This window comes from Pipistrellus kuhlii, unplaced genomic scaffold (genome assembly GCF_014108245.1).
Source record: "Pipistrellus kuhlii isolate mPipKuh1 unplaced genomic scaffold, mPipKuh1.p scaffold_m20_p_12, whole genome shotgun sequence".
In the NCBI taxonomy this organism is placed as follows: Eukaryota; Metazoa; Chordata; class Mammalia; order Chiroptera; family Vespertilionidae; genus Pipistrellus; species Pipistrellus kuhlii.
Genome location: NW_023425427.1, coordinates 1 through 15,847, shown reverse-complemented (window position 1 = coordinate 15,847; position 15,847 = coordinate 1). Strand labels below are relative to the sequence as shown.

Genomic DNA, 15,847 nt, shown 5'->3' with positions numbered 1-15,847 from the left:
TCTGTGTTGTCTATATCCTCTGCTATTCAAGAGGGAAGCTTGCCCTCTCTCACCAGCTGCCCCCAATCCTGCAGCAGTGCCCAGCACACAGTGGGTGCTCAGGAAATCAATCCTGTGCAATTACTAACTCTACCACCTTCTGCATTTCTCCATGACGGGGCCAAATCTTTATCCACACAGATATTTTCACAAAGTATTATTATGGTATGCTTACAACTTTGGATGCTCACCCATTTTATTTATTTATTTTAATGGTATTTTAATTGATTTCAGAGAGGAAGAGAGAGGGAGAGAAGGATAGGAACATCAATGATGAGAATCATTGATCTGCTGCCTCCAGCTTGCCCCCTACTTGGGATTCAGCCCACAACCCGGGCTTGTGCCCTTGTCCAGAATCAAACCTGGGACCCTATAGTCTGTAGGCTGATGCTCCATCCACTGAGAAAAACCAGTTAGGGCTATTTTATACATTTTGAATAGTTTTTCATGCTTCAGTATAGTGAGTGGTTATGATTTTCAAGCTCACATCACCTTTCATTCACTTCCTAGATTATAATTTACTTAATCATGCCCTGTCTTCATATCCTTCTATACCATTTTATGGTATTACTAGAAGCCTGTTGCATGAAGAGAATAATGCAATAGGCCTTCCTTTCCCTGGCTGTCAGCATCGGTTTTCCTCTGGCACCCGGGACCCAGGCCTTCCCTCTGGCTGCTGCCTTCAGTCTTCACTCTGCATGGAGCACCACTCCTGTAGCTCCCTGGGCCCTGTTCCCTTTGCCTCTGGCCCTCCCCCTGATAGCAGGCTTCCTCTCTGACCAAACACTCTGGGGAATTCGGCTGCCGCCATCTTGGAAGGTATAATCTGCATATTCACTCCTGATTGGCTAGAGGGGGCATAGCAAAGTGATAGTTGATTTGCTTGTTTCTCTTTTATTATTGATTTCCAGCTTTATCTAAGTACTAAAGACCCAGTGCATAAAATTCTTGCATTGGGGAGGAGATTGTGGTCCCTCAGCACTGCCTGCACCCTCTCCAATCCAGGACCCCTTGGGGGATGTCGGACTGCCTGTTTAGATCCATCCCACAGGGAGTCTATCAAACAGGGACTCCATCCCTCTTGCATTCTGGGACCACTGGCTTCTCACTGCTCACAGTCATCTCCCCTTCCCACCCATGAACCTGTTGGAGGCACATTTCCACTCTTCCTGCCTCCCTCTGTGACTTCTGTGTTTCCAACATTACCCCTGTCCTTGCCCTGGCCCTTGCCCGGGTGCTTACCTCCCAGATGGCCAGGGTGATGTTTGCCCTAAGGTCTTTCAAGCCGGGCACCATGCCCTGTGCCTGAGTCCTCTCGACCTTATCCACCCGAACTCCAGCTTTGGGTCCTCTGCCTTATGTTCCTCAAACCTGTCCTCTCAGGCCCTTGGCTTGCAGTAGGAACAGCAGGTGTTACCGAGCACCTAATCTTTCTGGGCTGGTTCACATGCCCCTTCCAGGAAGCCTTCCCAGACTCCCCCTCCTGCAGAAGGAACCTCCTCGTGCTGGGCTCCCACACCACGTGCCATCGTCCATCCTGGCATGTGTGCTGGGGGTTACAGCAGGGGCTTCTGCAGCCGGGGGTGCAGGTTTCAACATGAATGAATGAGTGAATGAATGAGTGAGTGAATGAATGAGTGAGCAAATGTCAGCCTGTCTATTCCAAATGTAGAAACTTTATTGGTGCAACTGAGGGAAAGAACTGAGGCACAAAGGGAGGGTGGGGGTGTCTCAGGATGGATCCCAAAGTCCCCGAGGTCCTAATCCAACGCTGAGCCTGTCTCAGACTTTTCCTTTTCCTTCCTCCTTTCCTCATCATGCTGCTTCTCCAGCTGCAGGCACATATTCTACAGGACAGCAGGACAAGAAAGCACAGTGATGGGGCAGGGCAGGGGTCCCCGGGGAAGGTGGAATGTCCTCTGGACTGGGGCAGCAGACCCCATGGGCCTCTGGGAAGCTCAGTGGTTCCTGCAGTGAGCTGGGCACAGAAAAGCAGGTTCTCCTGGCTTGCTGTGAAGCCCTGGCTGGGTGATGACCCTCTCTGTGCCTCTGGGCTGCCCAAGGAGGAGCGTCCCTGGTAGGCACCACCTAGTCCTCCTGGCCCTCACCTTTTTCTCGTCGCTGAACAGGACTTCGGACTTGTCCATGCCCATGCACGTGAGGTAGTCATAGAACTCTTCCATTTGCTCCGGGGTCACCTCTGGCTTGTCAGCTGCAGGAGGGAGCAAGGGGACAGGTGAGCATGTCAGTGTATGAGTAGGGTGGGCAGGGGAGAATGTTGGGTAGAGACCAGGGAGGACTGGAAGTCGAGGGGCCCAGCCCTAGGAGCAGGTGGCCCTGGTGGAAGCCTGGTAGGTGTTTGGGGGTACCTACCAAAGAAGGACAGCCCCATTTTCTGCTTGTCTTCTGGGAAAAAAGCAAGCATGAAGGTCTTGGGGTCCTTGGGCAGCAGTAGGTGGCCAAAATGGTCTGTGCCATTCTCTGGAAGAGAAAGCCTCTGGGTGAGACCATGGAGATAGCACAATGGGTCCTCCGCACAGGTGAGGCAACCTGGGTGTGCCCAGGCCACACAGCCAATGGCTCAGGCACAGCGGTTCACCTGGGCCATGTGTCCCTCACTCCTACAGGGCACCAGGCCCTGTGCCCAATGGATGTGGCTTAATCAGAGGAGCCTCATGTGAACTGTCAGGGCCTTTCTCCCCATTTTACTGATGAGTTAAATGAGGTTCAGAGAGCAGCCTCAGGAGTTGGTTCAATTCCATTAGCATCTTATTTGCCTGCTATGTGCCTTGTCGCAGTGATGGCGGGTTCATGGGTGGCCTGTCACGCCTAGTTCCCAGAGAACAAAGATGACTGAGCCTTATCCGGGACTGAAGTGTCCAGGGTTGTATTCTGGCCAAGGACATGTACCTCAGTTGCAGGTTAGCTCCCCAGACCAGGTGTAGGAGACAACCAATCAATGTGTGTCTCTCACGTTGATGTTTACTTTCTCTCTGTGTCTCACCCTCCCTTGCACTCTCTCTAAAAACCAATGGGAAAATACTCTCAGGTGAGGATTAACAAAACACATAAACAAAAACAAAACAAGAGTGCTTGAGAGGCAGGACTGGAACCCACCTCTGGTTGAGTGTAGGTGTCATTGGAGGATGAGTGAGAGAGCCGAGTGGGCACCTGTCTCTCCATGTCCTGAGCTGATCAGTGTAATGCCCTCCTTGGGTGGTTTCTGAGCATTAACGTGGGTTAATACATGGGAAAGGAGGTAAGGTACTGCACATGGCATTTCCCAAATGTGCACAGGATTGTGTCATAGCGGGGCACCTGGCACATAGTAAGAGCTCAGAGGTGTTGGCAGCTGTGACTGAGTGCTTCAGGGTGCAGGCAGCTGGCCCAGGGAGATGTAAGAAGTGGGCGTCTCCCGGGCTCTCTCTGCCCGAAGGCCCAGGTGCGCTCCTTTGGGCTGGCCCACCCACCATCTCCCATCCCACACAGCAACCCTTCCCCTGAGGGCTCACCATGTTTGGTCAGGGTCCCATTTTCCCGGTTGACCCTCAGGTTGGTGGAGTTATACATGCACTGTCCTCGCCTGAAGCCAGAGAGAAGAGGAGAGAAAAACAGTAAGATACCCAAGGAGAAGTGGAGTGTCACAATCTTGGAGGGGGAGAGTCAGGTGGCAATTAGAGTCAGCCTGCCCCCATTCTCTGGATGAGAAGGCTGAGGCCAGGAGGGGGCAGGGGCTAACTCCTGGTATTTGAGAAGCTGGACTGGGGCTGGGGCTGAGCTGGCAAGCCAGGACCTTATGCAGGGCTTACATGGTTGTGTACTCTCTGAGCTGTATCCTGTCCTCCATGTGGTTGGGGGTGAAGTAAAAGAAGGAAGCATGGAATTCACTAGCTTCCTTCTTGTACTCGGGGAGGCGGTAAGCCGAGGCGATATAAAACCACTTGCCAGAGATCTGAGGAGAAGCAGGAGCAGGTGATGGAGACTGAGAACTTAGTCCTGGATAGTCAGCTGCAGGAGACAGGGCAGATCTTACCACTTTGCAAATCAGGATCAGAGGCCCGCTGGAGGGGTGGGGCCTTCAGGAGCTCACTCTAGGAATCAGCATTCACTCCCCCTACTATCTTCCCCCCCCCCTCTGCCAAGCAATCTTTTCCCCTCCTCCTTAGACCTTTACCCAGTGCAGCTTGCCCTGCTGAGGGACTTTGCAAGCAGGCTCTGAGCTTGGAGGCAGAGGAAGGCTGCTGGAGGCTGGCCTGGTTCTCACCCAGCGCCCAAGAGATGCTGACTGCAAGCCAGCAGGGGGAAGGAAGTCCAGAGAGGGAGCCAGCACCCACCTGGTCCAGGGAGGCATTGGTGATGGGCACCGAGAAATTGGGACACACCGGGCTCTGGGCGTCCAGCACAGGAAGAAGGCTCAGGACTGCAAGGGCCCAGGGCAGCGCCATGGCCAGAGGAGGATGCCGCTAATGTCTGGCAGCTGAGGGGTGCTGTGACCTTTATAATAATGAACAGTGGGCAGGGCCCTGGGGACCCGCTGTGACACAATCCGGTGCACATTTGGGAAATGCCATGTGTAGAAACCTTCCCTCCTTTCCCCAAAAGTCAGCCCAGGGAAATCCTCCAGGCTCGGATCTAGTTTGGTTCCCTGACCTTGAGCCCAGGGCCAAAGGTCAGGCTGTTGAAAGCCCATGTGGCTGGAGTGATGTTAGTGATAATAGAGGGGAAGGTGCTCCCGATCCCATCCACTCCTGCCCTACTGAGTGGCAGGACTTGAGGGGGACCCGTCATAAATCAGATGCTGGAGGCACCTTGGAGAGTCCCCGGGCCAGCCTGAGGTGTAGGGGAGATGTGGGGTAGGGGTGCAGGGTGTGGGGGAAGGCAAACATAAATTCAGTCCAGTTGAGTGTGGTAACAACTGTAAAGGAACAAAAGTCCAGAGAGTTCTGAACCCAGGCCTGGAGGCAGGGATATTCTCCAAGAAAAACAACAAAAAACCCCAAACAACAACACGGGGCATTAAGGGGACTGTCTATTTTCAGTAAATGTATTATGTGAAGCATCTCCAACATCTGAAACAGGCAGTCACTTCCGTGTTGTCTGTATCCTCTGCTATTCATGAGGGAAGCTTGCCCTCTCTCACCAGCTGCCCCCAATCCTGCAGCAGTGCCCAGCACACAGTGGGTGCTCAGGAAATCCCATGGAATTACTAACTCTACCACCTTCTGCATTTCTTTTTTATTTTTTTAACTTTTAGTATTTATTTATTAAATTGATTGGGGTGACATTGGTCAACATGAACATATAGGTTTCAGGTGTGGGTTTATGTGGTGTTTGTATTCTTTTTTAATTTTAATTTTAATTTTTTTAATTTTTTTAATAAATCTTTATTGTTCAGATTATTACAATTGTTTCTCCTCCCCTCTCCATAGTTCCCCTCTACCTGGTCCCCACTCCACCCTGTCCCCTTACCTATTCTTCCCCCCTTCCACTGTCCTCATCCATAGGTGTATGATTTTTGTCCTGTCTCTTCCCGTGCCCTCCCACACAGACACCCCTTTCCCCCTGAGAATTATCAATCCCCTCCCATTCTATGCCCCTGATTCTATTGTATTCACCCATTTATTCCATTCCTCGGATTTTTAATTCACTTGACTTTTAGATTGTAGATAGATATGTATTTGTTGTACATAATTTTTATATTTTTTTCGTCTTTTTCCTCTCTTTAAAGAACATCTTTTAGCATTTCATAGAATTCTGCTTTGGTGGTCATGTACTCCTTTAGCTTTTTCTGATCTGTGAAACTTTTTATCTGTCCTTCAATTCTGAATGATAACTTTGCTGGGTAGAGTAATCTTGGTTGTAAGTTCTTGCTATTCATCGCTTTGAATATTTCTTGCCACTCCCATCTGGCCTGCATAGTTTCTGTTGAGAAATCAGCTGATAATCGTATAGGTGCTCTCTTCTAGGTAATTAACTGTTTTTCTCTTGCTGCTTGTAAGATTCTCTCTTTGTCTTTTGCTCTTGGCATTTTAAGTATGATGTGTCTTGGTGTAGTCCTCTTTAGATTACTTTTGTTTGGAGTTCTGTGTGCTTCCTGGACTTGTAAGTCTATTTCTTTCACCAGGTGGGAGAAGTTTTTGGTTATTATTCCTTCAAATAGGTTTTCAATGTCTTGCTCTCTTTCTTCTTCTGGCACCCCCATAATTCTGATGTTGGTACGCTTGAAGTTGTCCCAGAGGCTTCTTACATTATCTTCAACTTTCTGGATTCTCTTCTCCTCTTGCTTCTCCAGAAGAGTGTCCTTTGCCTCCTTGTATTCCAAATCTTTGACTTGCTTCTTGCATTCTTCCAGTCTGCTGTTGTGTTTCTGTATAATATTTTTTATTTCAGTCAGTGTATGTTTAATTTCTACGTGGTGTAATTTCTTTTTCATATCCTCCAGGGTCTTGTTAAATTTATTGGCCTTTTCTAGGAAATTCTTGAAAAACCTTATAACTGTGGTTTTGAACTTTATATCCAGTCTTTTGTTCTCCTCCATTTCTTTTGTTTGAGATCTCCTTCCTTTTCTAGGCATTTTTGCTGCTTCCCTGAGTTGGTAGGATAGCTTTGTGTGCCTGGGTGTCCTATATGGTTCAATGGGTCTGCCTCCCAGTTGCCTAATGTGGACACTCTTGGTGTACCCCCTTGTGGACTGTGTGTACACCCTTGTTGTAATTAAGTCTTGATTGTTGTTGGTGTCACCGGGAGGAATTGACCTCCAGGCCAATTGGCTGTGAGGACCCCTGTGTCTATAATGGAATTGCTGTGCTGGAGACACGTTTATGAGGAAGAACTTTTCCCAGATGTGGCCAAATCTTTATCCATACAAATAATATTTTCACAAAGTATTATTATGGTATTCTAATAATTTTGGAGGCACTTCCATTTCATTTTTTTAATGATATTTTTATTGATATCAAAGAGGAAGGGAGAGGGCCAGAGATATATCAATAGAAACGTCAATGATGAGAATCATTGATTGGTTACCTCCTGCATGCCGCCTACTGGGGATTGAGCCTGCAACCTGGGCTTGTGCCCTTAACCAGAATCAAACCTGGGACTTTTAGTCCACAGGCTGATGCTCATTCCACTGAGCAAAACCAGCTAGGGCCATTTTATATATTCATGGAATAGTTTTAAACATGGAATAGTTTTCCATGTTTCAGTGCAGTGAGTAGTTGTGATTTTCAAGCTCACATCACCTTTCATTCACTTCCTAGATTATAATTTACTTATTCATGCCCTGTCTTCATATCGTTCTATAGCATTTTATGGTATTACTAGAGGCTTGTTGCACAAAGAAATTAATGCAATAGTCCTTCCTTCCCCTGGCTGCCGGCATCGGTTTTCCTCTGGCACCCGGGACCCAGGCCTTCCCTCTGGCTGCTGCCTTCAGTCTTCACTCTGCATGGAGCACCACTCCTGTAGCTCCCTGGGCCCTGTCCCTCATAGTAGGCTTCCTGCTCTGTCCTGAAGGGGCATGGGGCTGCCACCATCTTGGAAGGTGTAATCTGTATATTCATTCCTTAGTGGCTAGTGAAGGCATAGCAAAGTGATAGTCATTTTGCATGTTTCTCTTTTATTAGTGTAGATTTAGAGCTTTATTAAGGTACTTGAGACACAGTGCATAAAATTCTTGCATGGGGGGGGGGGTTGGGAAGGGTTGGTCCCTCAGGACAGCCAGCAGACTCTCCAATCCAGGACCCCTCTGGAGATGTTGGACTGCTAGTTTAGGTCCATCCCACGGGGACTCCATCCCTCTTGCAATCTGGGACTGCTGACTCCTCATTGCTCACAGCTATCCCCCTTCCTACCCGTGGACCTGTTGGAGGCACATCCCCACTCTTCCTGCGTCACTCTGTGTCTTCCGTGTCTCCAACTTTCCCCCTGGCCCTGCCCTGGCCCTTGCCCAGGTGCTCACCTCCCATGTGACCAAGGTGATGTTTGCCCTAAGGTCCTTCAAGCCTGGCACCATGCCCTGTGCCTAGTCCTCTCCACCTTATCCACCCGAACTCCCGCTTTGGGTCCTCTGCCTTATGTTCCTCAAACCTGTCCTCTCAGGCCCTTGGCTTGCAGCAGGAACAGCAGGTGTTACCGAGCTCCTAATCTTTCTGGGCTGGTTCACATGCCCCTTCCAGGAAGCCTTCCCAGACTCCCCCTCCTGCAGAAGGAACCTCCTTGACCTGGGCTCCCACACCACCTGCCATTGTCCATCCTGGCATGTGTGTTGGGGGTTACAGCAGAGGCTTCTGCAGCCAGTGGCATAAGCTTCAACATGAATGAATGAGTGAATGAATGAGTGAGCAAATGTCAGCCTGCCTATTCCAATGTAGAAACTTTATTGATGCAACTGAGGGAAAGAACTGAGGCACAAAGGGAGGGTGGGGGTGTCTCAGGATGGGCTCCCAAAGCCTCCGAGGTCCTAATTCAACGCTGAGCCTGTCTCAGACTTCTCCTTTTCCTTCCTCCTTTCCTCCTCGTGCTGCTTCTCCAGCTGCTGGCACATATTCTACAGGAGAGTGGGACAAGAAAGCACAGTGACAGGGGAGGGCAGGGGTTCTGGGGGAAGGTGGAGTGTGCTCTGGACTGGGGCAGCAGACCCCATGGGCCTCTGGGAAGCTCAGTGGTTCCTGCAGTGAGCTGGGCACAGAAAAGCAGACTCTCCTGCCTCTCTGTGCAGCTCTGGCTGGGTGATGGCCCTCTCTGGGCCTCTGGGCTGCCCAAAGCAGGAGCGTCCTCAGGTGGGCACCACCTAGTCCTCCTGGCCCTCACCTTTTTCTGATTGGGGTACAGGACATCCGACTTGTCCATGCCCATGCACGTGAGGTAGTCATAGAACTCTTCCATTTGCTCCGGGGTCACCTCTGGCTTGTCAGCTGCAGGAGGAAGCATGGGGACAGGTGAGCATGTCAGTGTGTGTGTGGGGTGGGCAGGGGAGGAGGGTGGGTAGAGACCAGGGAGGACTGGAGGTCTAGGGGCCCAGCCCTAGGAGCAGGTGGCCCTGGGGGAAACCTCGTGGTAGTTTGGGGTGATTACCAAAGAAGGACAACCCCAATTCCTGCTTGTCTTCTGGGAAAGTAGCGAGCATGAAGGTCTTGGGGTCCTTGAGCAGCAATAAGTGACCAAAATATTGTGCGCCATTCTCTGGAAGAGAAAGCATCTGGGTGATACCATGTAGATGGCACAGTGGGTCCCTAGTCACAGGTAGGCAACCTGGGTGTGCCCAGGCCCACACAGCCAATGACTGAGGGACAGGGGTTCACCTGGGCCATGTGTCCCTCACTCCTACTGGGCACCAGGCCCTGTGCCCAATGGATGTGGCATCATTAGAGGAGCCTCATGTGAACTGTGGCTGTCAGGGCCTTTCTCCCCATTTTGCAGATGAGTTAAGTGAGGTTCAGAGAGCAGCCTCAGGTGTTGGTTCAATTCCATTGGCATCTGTGTGTGCCTGCTATGTGCCTTCTCACAGTGATGGTGGGTTCATGGGTGGGCTGCCACTCTTAGGTCCCAGAGGACAAAGAGTGACTGAGCCCTAGCCAGGACTGAAGGGTTCAGGGTTCTATTCTGGCCAAGGGCATATACCTCAGTTACAGTCTTGATCCTTGGCTTTGGTGTGGAAGACAATCAATCAAAGTATGTCTCTCATATTGAATTTTCCTTTCTCTCTGTGTCTCCCCCTCCCTTTCAATCTCTCTAAAAACCAAGGGGAAAATACTTTCAGGTGAGGATTAACAAAACACAAAAATAAAACAAGAGTGCTTGAGAGGCAGGACTGGAACCAACCTCGGGTTGAGTGTGGGTGTCATTGGAAGATGAGTGAGAGAGCCGAGTGGGCACCTGTCTCTCCATGTCCTGAGCTGATCAGTGTAATGCCCTCCATGGGTGGTTTGTGAGCATTAATGTGGGTTAATTCATACAAAGCACTTCAGACCGCACCTGGCACATACCGTGTTTCCCTGAAAATAAGACCTAGTGCATGGAAAGATAAGACATACTCTGAAAATAAGACCTAGCGCAACTTTGGGAGAAAAAAATTAATATAAGACACTGTCTTATTTTCGGGGAAACAGGGTAGTAAAAGCTCAGAGGTGTGGCCAGCTGAGAGGTGTGACTGACTGCTTCAGGGTGCAGGCGCCAGGGCCCAGGGAGATGTAAGAAGTGGGCGTCTCCCGGGCTCTCTCTGCCCGAAGCCCCAGGTGCCCTCCTTTGGGCTGGCCCACCCACCATCTCCCAGCCCACTCAGCAACCCTTCCCCTGAGGGCTCACCATGTGTGTTCAGGGTCGCATTTTCCCGGTGGATCCTCAGACTGGTGGAGTTATACATGCACTCGTCCTCACTGAAGCCAGAGAGAAGAGGAGAGAAAAGCAATAAGATAGCCAAGGAGAAGTGGACTGTCACAATCTTGGAGGGGGAGAGTCAGGTGGCAATTAGAGTCAGCCTGCCCCCATTCCCTGGATGAGAAGGCTGAGGCCAGGAGGGGGCAGGGGCTAGCTCCTGGGTTTGGGCAGCTGGGAGGAGGGGCCAGAAGCTGGGCTGAGGCTGAGATGGTACCCAAGGGCCAGATGTGGGGCTTACAAGGTCATATACTGTCTGAGCTGTATCCTGTCCTCCGTGTGGTTGGGGGTCAAATAAAGGAAGAATGCATGTGATTCATTAACTTCCATCTTGTAATCTAGGAGGCGGGAAGCGTCAGCGATAAAAAACCACTTGCCAGAGATCTGAGGAAAAGCAGGAGCAGGTGTTGAGGACTGAGAACTTAATCATGGATAGTCAGCAGGGATGAGTCTAGGGCAGATCTTTCCACTTTGAAAATCAGGAGACAGAGGGTGGGGGGGCTGCAGGAGCTGACTCTAGGAATCAGCCATCACCCCCCTCTCCCCTCCTCCCCCTCTGCCAAACAACCTCCTCCCCGCCTCCTTGGGCCCCTCCCCAGTGCAGCTTGCCCTGCTGAGGGACTTTGCAAGCAGGCTCTGAGCTTGGAGGCTGGCCTGGTTCTCACCCAGTGCCCAGGAGAGGATGGCCGCAAGCCAGCAGGCGAAGGGAGATCCAGAGAGGGACCCCACTCGCACAGCGCTCAGGGCCCAGGCACCCACCTGGTCCAGGGAGGCATTGGTGATGGGCACCGAGAAATTGAGACATGCCGGGCTCTGGGCGTCCAGCATAGGAAGAAGGCTCAGGACTGCAAGGGCCCAGGGCAGCGCCATGGCCAGAGGAGGATGCCGCTGGTGTCAGAGGTACTGGCGGCTTAGGGGTGCGGTGACCTTTATAATAATGAGCTGTGGGCAGGGCCCTGGGGACCCGCTGTAACACATAATCCGGTGCACGTTTGGGAAATGCCACGTGCAGAAACCTTCCCTCCTTTTCCAAATGTCAGCCCAGGGAAAGCCTCCAAGATCGGGTCTAATTTGGTTCCCTGACCTTGAGCCCAGGGCCCAAATGTCAGGCTGTTCAAAGCCCAGGTGGAAACAGCTGGAGTGATGTTAGTGATAATAGAGGGACAGGTGCTCACAGTCCCATCCACACCTGCCCTGCTGAGTGGCAGGACTTGAGAGGAACCCATCATAAATCAGATGCTGAAGGCACCTTGGAGAGTCCCTGGGCCAGCCTGGGGTGTAGGGGAGATGTGAGGATAGGGGTACAGGGTGTTGAAGGCACCTTGGAGAGTCCCCAGGCCAGCCTGGGGTGTAGGGGAGATTTAGGGATAGGGGTGCAGGGTGTGGGGGAAGGCAAACATGAATTCAATCCAGTTGAGTGTGGTAACAACTGTAAAGGAACAAAAGTCCAGAGAGTTCTGAACCCAGGCCTGGAGGCAGGGATATTCTCCAAGAAAAACAACAAAAAACCACATGGGGCATTAAGGTGACCGTCTATTTTCAGTAAATATATTATGTGAAGCATCTCCACCATCTGAAACAGGAAGTCACTTCTGTGTTGTCTTTATCAAAAGGGAAGCTATTCAAGAGGGAAGCTATTCAAGAGGGAAGCTTGCCTTCTCTCACCAGCTGCCCCCAATCCTGCAGCAGTGCCCAGCACACAGTGGGTGCTCAGGAAATCAATCCTGTGCAATTACTATACCATCCTTCTGTATTTCTCCATGACAGAACCAAATCTTTATCCACACAGATATCTTCACAAAGTATTATTATGGTATGCTTACAACTTTGGATGCTCACCCATTTTATTTATTTTTTTAATTGTATTTTAATTGATTTCAGAGAGGAAGGGAGAGGGAGGGAGAGATAGAAACATCAGTGATTGGAATCATTGATTGGTTGCCTCCTGCATGCCCCCTCCTGAGGATCAAGCCTGCAACCCAGGCTTGTGCCCTTGCCCAGAATCAAACCTGAAACTGTAGGCTGGTGCTCCATCCACTGAGCAAAAGCAGCTAGGGCCATTTTATATATTTTGAATAGTTTTCCATGTTTCAGTATAGTGAGTGGTGATTTTCAAGCTCACATCATCTTTCATTCACTTCCTAGATTATAATTTACTCAAACATGCCCTGTCTTTATATGGTTCTATTGCATTTTATGGTATTACTAGAGGCCTCTGGCACAAGAGATTCATACAATAGGCCTTCCTTCCCCTTTCTGATGGCATCGGTTTTCCTCTGGCACCCGGGAGCCAGGCCTTCCCTCTGGCTGCTGCCTTCAGTCTTCACTCTGGGTGGAGCACCACTCCTGTAGCTCCCTGGGCCCTTCTCCCTCTGCCTCTGGCCCTCCCCCTGATAGCAGGCTTCCTGCTCTGTCCTGACACTCTAGATTAGGGGTGTCGAACTCAATCAGAGAAGGGGCCAAAATCTAAAATCCAGCCTAAATCGCGGGCCGAATGGTTTACTGAACAGTCATAAACTGTCATTGTGATGGAAACGCAGCGAAGTGCAGTGATGACAGCGCGGTGCGGGCCACATTGCAAGGCCTGGCGGGACGGATTTGGCCTGCGGGCCTTGTGTTTGACACATGTGCTCTAGATGGTGGGGCTGCTGCCATATTGGAAGGTGTAATCTGCATATTCACTCCTGATTGGCTAGAGGGGGCATAACAAAGTGATAGTCAATTTGCATTTTCTCTTTTATTAGAGTAGATATCCAGCTTTATTGAGGTACTAGAGACCCTGTGCATAAAATTGTTCCATGGTGGGGGGGTAGTCCCTCAGCAAGGTCTACACACTCTTCAATCCAGGACCCCTAGGCGGGTCTCAGACTGCCTGTTTAGGTCCACCCCACAGGGACTCCATCCCTCTTGCAATCTAGAGCACTGGCTTCTCATGCTCACAGCCATCCCCCCTTCTCACCCATGGCCTTGTTGGGGGCACAATCCCACTCTTCCTGCCTCCCTCTGTTGCTTCTGTGTCTCCAATTTTCCCCCTGTCTCTGCCCTGGCCCTGGCCCTGGCCCTGGCCCTGCCCTGGGTGCTCACTTCCCAGATGGCCATGGTAATGTTTGACCTAAAGTCTTTCAAGCCGGGCACCATGCCCTGAGCCTAGTCCTCTCCACCCTAATCCAATCGATTTGGGTCCTCTGCCTTATGTTCCTCAAACCTGTCCTCTCAGGCCCTTGGCTTGCAGCAGGAACAGCAGGTGTTACCGAGCTCCTAATCTTTCTGGGCTGGTTCACATGCCCCTTCCAGGAAGCCTTCCCAGACTCCCCCTCCTGCAGAAGGAACCTCCTCGTGCTGGGCTCCCACACCACGTGCCATCGTCCATCCTACATGTGTGCTGGGGGTTACAGCAGGGGCTTCTGCAGTTGGGGGTGCAGGTTTCAACATGAATGAATGAGTGAATGAGTGAATGAATGAGTGAGCAAATGAAAACCTGCCTATTCCAAATGTAGTAACTTTATTGGTGCAACTGAGGGAAAGAACTGAGGCACAAAGGGAGGGTGGGGGTGTCTCAGGATGGGCCTCCCAAGTCCCCGAGGTCCTAATCCAACGCTGAGCCTGTCTCAGACTTCTCTTTTTCCTTCCTCCTTTCCTCTTCGTGCTGCTTCTCCAGCGGCAGGCACGGATTCTAAAGGACAGCGGGACAAGAAAGCACAGTGACAGGGGAGGGCAGCGGTCCTGGGGGAAGGTGGAGTGTGCTCTGGACTGGGGAAGCAGACCCCATGGGCCTCTGGGAAGCTCAGTGGTCCCCGCAGTGAGCTGGGCACAGAAAAGCAGATTCTCCTGGCTCACTGTGCAGCCCTGGCTGGGTGATGGCCCTCTCTGGGCCTCTGGGCTGCCCAAAGCAGGAGCGTCCTCTGGTGGGCACCACCTAGTCCTCCTGGCCCTCACCTTTTTCTCGTCGCCGTACAGAACTTCGGACTTGTCCATGCCCATGCACGTGAGGTAGTCATAGAACTGTTCCATTTGCTCTGGGGTCACCTCTGGCTTGTCAGCTGCAGGAGGGAGCAAGGGGAGAGGTGAGCATGTCTGTGTGTGTGGGGGTGGGGTGGGGGGGAGATGGGGTGGTGGCTTGGTAGAGGCCAGGGAGGAATGGAGGTCTGGGGCCCAACCATAGGCCCTGGGGGAATGGTGGGAGTTTCAGAGTACCTACCAAAGAAAGCCAGCCCCATGTTCTGCTTGTCTTCTGGGAAAAAAGCAAGCATGAAGGTCTTGGGGTCCTTGGGCAGCAGCAGGTGGCCAAAATGATCTGTGCCATTCTCTGGAAGAGAAAGCCTCTGGCTGAGACCATGGAGATGGTACAGTGGGTCCCTCCTCACAGGTGAGGCAACCTGGGTGTGCCCAGGCCCACACAGCCAATGGCTGAGGGACAGGGGTTCACCTGGGCCATGTGTCCCTCACTCCTACTGGGCACCAGGCCTTGTGTCCAATGGATGTGGCATCAGAGGAGCCTCATGTGAACTGTGACTGTCAGGGCCTTTCTCCCCATTTTACAGATGAGTTAAATGAGGTTCAGAGAGCAGCCTAAGGAGTTGGTTCAATTCTATTGGCATCTGTGTTTGCCTGCTATGTGCCTTCTCTGCAGTGATGGCTGCCACCCTTAGGTTCCTGCAGACAAGTCCTATTCCATTGGGCTAAGTGAATAGAGCATGGGTCCAGGGACTGAAGGGTCCAGGGTTCAATTTTGGCCAAGGGCATGTACCTCAGTTGCAGGCTCTCTCCCCAAACCTACTGTGGGAGACAACCAATCGATGTGTGTGTCTCACATTGATGTTTCCTTTCTCTCTGTCTCCTCCCTTTCACTGTCTCTAAAAACCAATGGGAAAATACTCTCAGGTGAGGATTAACAAAACACAAAAACAAAAACAAAAACAAAACAAGAGTGCTTGAGAGGCAGGCCTGGAACCAACCTCGGGTTGAGTGTAGGTGTCATTGGAAGATGAGTGAGAGAGCCAAGTGGGCACCTGTCTCTCCATGTCCTGAGCTGATCAGTGTAATGCCCTCCTTGGGTGGTTTCTGAGCATTAATGTGGGTTAATTCATACAAAGCACTTCAGACCGCACCTGGCACATAGTAAGAGCTCAGAGGTGTTGGCAGCTGTGACTGAGTGCTTCAGGGTGCAGGCGGCGGGGCCCAGGGAGATGTAAAAAGTGGGCATCCCCCAGGCTCTCTGTGCCCAAAGCCCCAAGTGCCCTCCTTTGGTCTGGCCCACCCACCATCTCCCATCCCACACAGCAACCCTTCCCCTGAGGGCTCACCATGTCTGGTCAGGGTCCCATTTTCCCGGTTGACCCTCAGGTTGGTGGAGTAATACGTGCACTGTGTTGGCCTTACGCCAGAGAGAAGAGGAGAGAAAAACAGTAAGATAGTAAAGGAGAAGTGGACTGTA

General features: G+C 51.3%; 3 protein-coding genes across 4 annotated transcripts; all 3 read right to left on the bottom strand.

Moving 5' to 3' along the window:
* Nucleotides 1–1,696: 1,696 nt before the first annotated feature.
* LOC118716084 (alpha-1-acid glycoprotein 1-like) lies at nt 1,697–4,528 on the bottom strand. Of its 2 annotated transcripts, none has more exons than XM_036432785.2 (6): nt 4,374–4,528; nt 3,849–3,991; nt 3,552–3,622; nt 2,413–2,520; nt 2,148–2,251; nt 1,697–1,886 (listed from the first exon to the last, which is right to left on the bottom strand). In XM_036432785.2, exons 1-6 carry the CDS (start codon nt 4,482–4,484, stop codon nt 1,800–1,802), a joined length of 624 nt encoding a protein of 207 aa, XP_036288678.1. In that variant the 5' UTR covers nt 4,485–4,528; the 3' UTR covers nt 1,697–1,799. The 2 variants fall into 2 exon arrangements, with proteins under 2 accessions (XP_036288678.1, XP_045435808.1); XM_045579852.1 differs by having other exon boundaries at nt 3,552–3,629; nt 3,852–3,991; nt 4,374–4,517.
* A 3,876-nt stretch (nt 4,529–8,404) lies between these two features.
* LOC123651035 (alpha-1-acid glycoprotein-like) lies at nt 8,405–11,332 on the bottom strand. The gene is made up of 6 exons (XM_045580288.1): nt 11,173–11,332; nt 10,655–10,797; nt 10,345–10,415; nt 9,115–9,222; nt 8,851–8,954; nt 8,405–8,587 (listed from the first exon to the last, which is right to left on the bottom strand). The coding sequence occupies exons 1-6, from the start codon at nt 11,281–11,283 to the stop codon at nt 8,501–8,503; spliced, it is 624 nt and encodes a 207-aa protein (XP_045436244.1). The 5' UTR covers nt 11,284–11,332; the 3' UTR covers nt 8,405–8,500.
* Nucleotides 11,333–13,888: 2,556 nt separating this feature from the next.
* Nucleotides 13,889–15,775, bottom strand: LOC118716666 (alpha-1-acid glycoprotein 1-like). The gene is made up of 4 exons (XM_045579853.1): nt 15,713–15,775; nt 14,612–14,716; nt 14,350–14,453; nt 13,889–14,086 (listed from the first exon to the last, which is right to left on the bottom strand). Exons 1-4 carry the CDS (start codon nt 15,717–15,719, stop codon nt 14,000–14,002), a joined length of 303 nt encoding a protein of 100 aa, XP_045435809.1. The 5' UTR covers nt 15,720–15,775; the 3' UTR covers nt 13,889–13,999.
* Nucleotides 15,776–15,847: the final 72 nt, after the last annotated feature.

Coding starts and splice junctions, on each gene's coding strand:
- LOC118716084 (XM_036432785.2), bottom strand. CDS start 4,484: ATGGCGCTGCCCTGGGCCCTTGCAGTCCTGAGCCTTCTTCCTGTGCTG. Junction 2,521..3,551: donor TGGGACCCTGACCAAACATG/GTGAGCCCTCAG, acceptor TTTCTCTTCCAG/AGAATGGCACAGACCATTTT. Junction 1,887..2,147: donor TGTTCAGCGACGAGAAAAAG/GTGAGGGCCAGG, acceptor GCTGTCCTGTAG/AATATGTGCCTGCAGCTGGA.
- LOC123651035 (XM_045580288.1), bottom strand. CDS start 11,283: ATGGCGCTGCCCTGGGCCCTTGCAGTCCTGAGCCTTCTTCCTATGCTG. Junction 9,223..10,344: donor TGCGACCCTGAACACACATG/GTGAGCCCTCAG, acceptor TTTCTCTTCCAG/AGAATGGCGCACAATATTTT. Junction 8,955..9,114: donor ATTGGGGTTGTCCTTCTTTG/GTAATCACCCCA, acceptor TTCCTCCTGCAG/CTGACAAGCCAGAGGTGACC.
- LOC118716666 (XM_045579853.1), bottom strand. Junction 14,454..14,611: donor CATGGGGCTGGCTTTCTTTG/GTAGGTACTCTG, acceptor TCCCTCCTGCAG/CTGACAAGCCAGAGGTGACC. Junction 14,087..14,349: donor TGTACGGCGACGAGAAAAAG/GTGAGGGCCAGG, acceptor GCTGTCCTTTAG/AATCCGTGCCTGCCGCTGGA.